We start from the raw sequence: 6,000 nt of genomic DNA on the forward strand, positions 1-6,000 counted from the left end.
TTTCCTGGCTCCTGCCAAGTGTTGCTAGAAAGTAGGTGGGGCTTTGCCCAGAAGAGCTGGTTGGCCGTGCAGATTTTTAAAAAACGTTCAGCGACAGCTGCTGCCACAGCTCAAGGATCCTCACTACTTTGTGTGGAGATATTTTAAAATCATATATTTGCTTTGAAAGGCTACAGCCTCTACTTACATTTTTAGGCCCTCCCTTTCAGGTCCATACGCACCGGAGAATTGGATCGATGCAGGGGCTGAAAAGAAAATTTTACAATAAAGAGAACAGAGATTCCCATATGTTCTGTCAATACAGAAGCTGAATTCCACGGCAAAGGACAGAGCGCTGCCCCCAGTTTCTTTTCTCGCCCTGCAATAAAGCCCTCCGATCCCTCCTTTTCCTCAACCTCTCTATTTTAAACAGTATTCATTATTTCTCCGCGCTTTTTATTAAAATTTGGTATTCGAGCAGTTCTCATAAAAGCCACTCCGCAAAAAAAGAATCCACAGCCTTTGATTTAAAAATAAAAAGGCCCAAACCACCTTGAAGTCCAGATCAAATGAATGAAAATTAAATTGATTGAAGCAGATAATAGCTTTAACGTTTTAATATTTATATTCATTGTTAGAGCTCCATTGGCACAAAAGGACGGTGGGAACAAAGGGAATTATTCCTTCCCATCTATGTATGCTAATCCTGGGGGAGGGGGGGAGCCAAACCAGACCACCCGAAGACAAGGCAGGGGTCTCCACAAACTCGGGGAAACTCCAGAGAAAAATGGTAAAACCGTGGCCATATGGAAACGAGGAAAATAGGAATTTGTCTTTCAGTCTGGCCTGTGATATTCTGCCTTTTGCTTGGGGCTATTAGAACAGTATAGCATAAGAAGATCCCATCTAGTCCAGCCTCCTTTATCACACACTGGCCAACCAGTGAACTCCGATGGTCCATCAACAGAGCATAAAGGCTGAGGCTTTCCCCTGAGGTTGCCTCCTGGCACTGGGATTCAGAGGTTGACTGCCTCTGAATGTGGAGGTTCAATAGGTAAAGCTTTTCCTGACATAGTAAGAACATTAGAAGAGCCCTGCTGGATCAGACCAGTGAGGGTCCATCTAGTCCAGCATCCTCTTCCAGCGACCAACCAGTTCCTCTGGAGCTCCAACAACAGGGCACGGAGGCCAAGGCCTTCCCTCGATGTTGCCTCCTGGCACTGGGATTCAGAGGTTGACTGCCTCTGAACATGGAAGTTCCCTTTAGTCACCATGACTGTTACATGAACTGTTTCTAGACAGGGATTTTTTTCTTACACCATTGGCAGTTCTATTTATTTAGTGTAATTTTTCTCCTTCCCTTTCTACAAGGAGCTCAGAGTAGCACATGTGGTCCAACCCTGTCCCCCCCCCCCCGTTTATTTTTGTGAGGGTAAGTTGAGAGAGAATGGTCAGTGCAATAAGTTTCAGGCATGGTGGGGATGTGAACCAGAGTCTCCCAGATCCTAATCCAATACTCTAACCAGTACAGTTGTTTTTGCTCTTTTCTCCTCTTCCATCAATACCTGAAACTTCAATGCACTACTGTGGGGAACCTACGGAGCTGAGCGATATCTTTTTCCTCCGCATGCAGGTGAAACGTCACTTGGATCCACTTCCGGCTGGTTATTTCTACAATGGGACTCAATTTGTTAATTTCTTTGGGGACAAGATGGATTATCACCCATGTATCCTTTCATTTTTTAAAAAAAACCTGTGCCTTTTAGAGCCTTTTGCTTTGTTTCAGTAGTCATAGGAAGCATCCATTGTTCAAGTGTGTAGTCTAAAAAGGGCAGGGGCCCCTGTAAGGGGAAGTCTAGATTGGCTAGGTGAAATGCCATTCCATCAGAGGACCTAATGGGTCGTTTAAATACGGTTCCATACTTTGAATGAGTACGTCAGTGTGGTTCTGGCCAAATAGATACTCTTCAGCATCCTTTATTTAGTTGTGCCCTGCTCAGTGAGGATAGAAACAGATGGATAAAACCTTTTATCCGGGACCCTGTGTGTGAATCGGATAATCTGAGGGTCCTTTTAGCAGGGGTGGATTTTAATACTACATTGGCAGATGCCAAGTTTCTTTCCCAGTCAATTAAAATTAAAAAATATTAATTCTTTTATTGGTGATTTAGATATCTATTTATATACAAATATAAAAATATATAGTTTTCCTCTAGTTTCAGTCTTAATGTGACGCTGTTCCAAGGCCGAATTGGTTACGTGAGCAGTATCATTAAAGTAAAGTAATGCTGCCTCAACCAATGAAGCCTGTATTTCCCGGGGGGAACTTACGTTAAATATGGGGGGCGGGGGATTTTCCACCCAAACATCAAGATATTGTGGGTTGCCCACGGTTCCTTGGTTGGAGTCCCACCTCTTCTTTCCTGGGGGGGTCGCAACGATTTCGTAGCCTTTCTTTTCCTTATGGCTTTTTTTGGTCAGTGATGGACCAGTTCATGAATGACTACTTGGAGGAAGCGAACCGTGAAATCGAGAAGTACAACAGGGAGCTGGAGGAGCTAGAGTATCACGACCTCTTTGAGCAGAAGACCTAAACTAATTCGCCTGTTGATGGCGAAACTCGGAACCGATTGTCGATGACCAAGAAATGCTTTTATCCTTGCTGGTTAACAAAAAATAATAATAATGGAAAAGCAGACCGGTGATTTTCAACTCTTCTTTTAACACTTAGGCTCTGTTCGTGTCCTGTTGGCGTTTTTGAACAGTCGAGCAACTGTCCTGGAAGCATCTCTGTGTTACTGCATTTCCATATTGATGAATTCTGTGACCTGGAATTCTGGCTTTGGCTGGCGGTGAAAATGTGTCTTTTGTTATATTTGCTTTGGTGGTTAACTTGCAAAATTGTATGTCCTACGTAGTGAGGCTCCTGCTGATTTCTCCAAATGATGCCTTGTTGTGCTCCTGCAGGGGGAGAGCACTAAGGACTATGCTCTTGTTTCTCAACATGCATGGAGTGGGGAATATGTGGTGAGAAATGAAGGAAGTCAATACTCTCTGGAAAGCTCCTGTCTACCATGGTGGTTTAGAAGAGTGTTCCTAAAGCGAGAAATTGGGGAATGCAGACTCTCTTAAGAGCCATCTTTAGCCGCCAGCATGGTGGTTTGGAAGAGTTCCTAAAGCGAGAAATGGGGGAACGCAGACTCTTTTGAGCGTCGTCTTCAGCCAGCATGGTGGTTTGGAAGAGTGTTCCTAAAGCAAGTAATGGTGGAACGCAGCCTCTCTTGAGCATCTTCTTCAGCCAGCATGGTGGCTTGGAAGAGTGTTCCTAAAGCGAGAAATGGGGGAACACGAACTCTCAAAAGCTCCAATCCAGCATGGTGAGTTAAACGAATGTTCCTAAAGCGAGAATTGGGGGAACGCAGACTCTCTGGAGTGTCGTCTGCAGCCAGCATGGTGGTTTAGAAGAGTGTTCCCAATGCGAGAAATGGGGGAATATGCGTTCCCCCATTTCTCGCTTTAGGAACACTCTTCCAAACCATCATGCTGGCTGACAAAGACTCTCAAGAGAAAGCATATTCTCTTTAGCCAGCATGGTGGTTTGGGAGAGTGTTCCTAAAGCAAGAAATGGGGGAACGCATATTCACTTGAGAGTCATCTTCAGCCAGCATGGTGGATTGGGAGAGTGTTCCCAAAGCGAGAAATGGGGGAACACATATTCTCTTGAGAGTCGTCTTCAGCCAGCATGGTGGATTGGGAGAGTGTTCCCAAAGCGAGAAATGGGGGGACGCATATTCTCTTGAGAGTCGTCTTCAGCCAGCATGGTGGATTGGGAGAGTGTTCCCAAAGCGAGAAATGGGGGGACGCATATTCTCTTGAGAGTCTTCTTCAGCCAGCATGGTGGATTGGGAGAGTGTTCCCAAAGCGAGAAATGGGGGAACGCATATTCTCTTGAGCGTCGTCTTCAGCCAGCATGGTGGATTGGGAGAGTGTTCCCAAAGCGAGAAATGGGGGAACGCATATTCTCTTGAGAGTCGTCTTCAGCCAGCATGGTGGATTGGGAGAGTGTTCCTAAAGCGAGAAATGGGGGAACGCATATTCTCTTGAGAGTCTTCTTCAGCCAGCATGGTGGATTGGGAGAGTGTTCCTAAAGCGAGAAATGGGGGGACGCATATTCTCTTGAGAGTCTTCTTCAGACAGCATGGTGGATTGGGAGAGTGTTCCTAAAGCGAGAAATGGGGGAACGCATATTCTCTTGAGAGTCTTCTTCAGCCAGCATGGTGGATTGGGAGAGTGTTCCTAAAGCGAGAAATGGGGGAACGCATATTCTCTTGAGAGTCTTCTTCAGACAGCATGGTGGATTGGGAGAGTGTTCCCAAAGCGAGAAATGGGGGGACGCAGACTCTCTTGAGTATCGACTTTAGCCAGCGTGGTGGTTTGGAAGAGTGTTCCTAAAGCGAGAAGTGGGGGGACGGAGACTCTCTTCAGAGTGTTCTTCAACCAGCATGCTGGTTTGAGGACTGTTCAAGAAATGGGGGAGCACATAATGTCTAAGAAATCATGGGCCAACATTTTAATCTCTAAAGTGAGGCATGGGCGTATTTGCGGCATCTGCCTGCTTCCAGCTGTTTTAAGTTCAGTGCAGCTCCTTAAACGCTTTCCATTCCAGCAGAAGCCCAGCAATACCGCTGATGCCGTGTCGTGCACTTTGGTACATTTTAACTAGGACAAGCCAGTAACGTTGAAATGAGCTCAGCGAGGATACATCGCCTGCCCCCCATCAATAGCCTTTAATGGGCATTTCTGTGTGATATATCCAGCAAGGTGTCTATGGAATGCCCTGGCCGAAGGGGGATTTTTACCACACTATTCCCTCTTGCTGCAGCCCCCCCCCCCCGAAGTTCATGTCTGTGGGAGTGGGGGCGTGTCAGAAGCAACTGCCCCAACAGATCCTTGGATGCAGTCCTTTGTGCTTCTGAAGTATCCGGGAGCAGCCAGTTTTTCTAACGTTGTTTGCCAGGAGTATGCAAAAGTCAGAAGTCAGGCAGGCCTACAGTAACAAATTAAACAAATAAATAACAAAGCCTCAACGTTCCTGTCATTGAAGTCCTTCTTACATGAGAAGAATTCACTCCAGGAAATGGCAGAAGTCGCTCGCCGTTGAGAAAGTCGGGATTGTTTCCTGGCCAGTTTGGGACGGGGCTGATTTCACACCGGGAAGTGGAGCGGGGCTGTGCCTCGGAGGCAGGGTTAGCATAGGGCGTCCTTGTGTAGGCCTGAACTTTGGGGGCAAACTAAACTAAGCTTTATTAAAATAAGAATTGATCTTTTTCTGGCGCAAGTACTGTGGCTGTAATTCCAAGTGGATCATAAAAGTAGGAAGCGTTTTTGCCAACGTAACACGCATCACGTGCATGAGCACTGGCAGCTTGCAGACGACCCCTCTTTGGAAAAGAGCTCCAGTTGAGAGTATTAGGTGGGGCGGTTTAGGGTTAAAATAGACGAGATGGTTGCGTAGCCCCCCCTCGCCCGTTTGCAGGTGTTTTAAGTTACTGTTGCACTCCATAGGACTTTGATGGGATGAAAGTGATTTCCTTAAGACTGAAAGCTGAGAGTTTGTCACTAAATATATTCTTAGCTTTCCATGGGGTGGTCTTAATGCCTGTATTACAGGTAACGGAACATCCTCATAAGGATTGTGGTTTATCTATGCATGATTGTACCTTAGTTCTTCTTAAAATATACTAATAGTGCCTGGTAGAAATAAATGTAGTTAGCAATTAATTTCCAAAGGAGCAGTCGGGGTGTAAAGGCTAAGTCGGCTTGGCTATGAAAATGTGACAATTCAAGGTGTACTTTTAGATAATACAGTCTTAGTGCCGGTGAAATGGTGTTTTTGCTGACAGTGTCAGGCAGAACAGAGCACTTGGCATATGGCCAGGGTATGGGGGGGTCTCATAGAGTACCCCAAACCAGGCCCCATCATGATTGCAGAGGCTGCACTAAAATTCCGACATCTGAAGG

General features: G+C 46.0%; 1 protein-coding gene across 1 annotated transcript in view; it reads left to right on the forward strand.

Annotated features, from left to right (window-relative positions):
* DNAAF9 (dynein axonemal assembly factor 9) overlaps positions 1–2,573 on the forward strand; it is an 87,204-nt gene extending 84,631 nt beyond the window's left edge. Inside the window, exons 36-37 of the mRNA XM_056855770.1 lie at positions 1,613–1,706; positions 2,461–2,573. Of these exons, the coding sequence (XP_056711748.1) occupies positions 1,613–1,706; positions 2,461–2,573 (207 nt within the window). The remainder of the gene's footprint in view (positions 1–1,612; positions 1,707–2,460) is intronic.
* The last annotated feature ends 3,427 nt before the right edge of the window (positions 2,574–6,000 follow it).

Source organism: Euleptes europaea, chromosome 9 (assembly GCF_029931775.1).
Source record: "Euleptes europaea isolate rEulEur1 chromosome 9, rEulEur1.hap1, whole genome shotgun sequence".
NCBI classification, from domain to species: Eukaryota; Metazoa; Chordata; class Lepidosauria; order Squamata; family Sphaerodactylidae; genus Euleptes; species Euleptes europaea.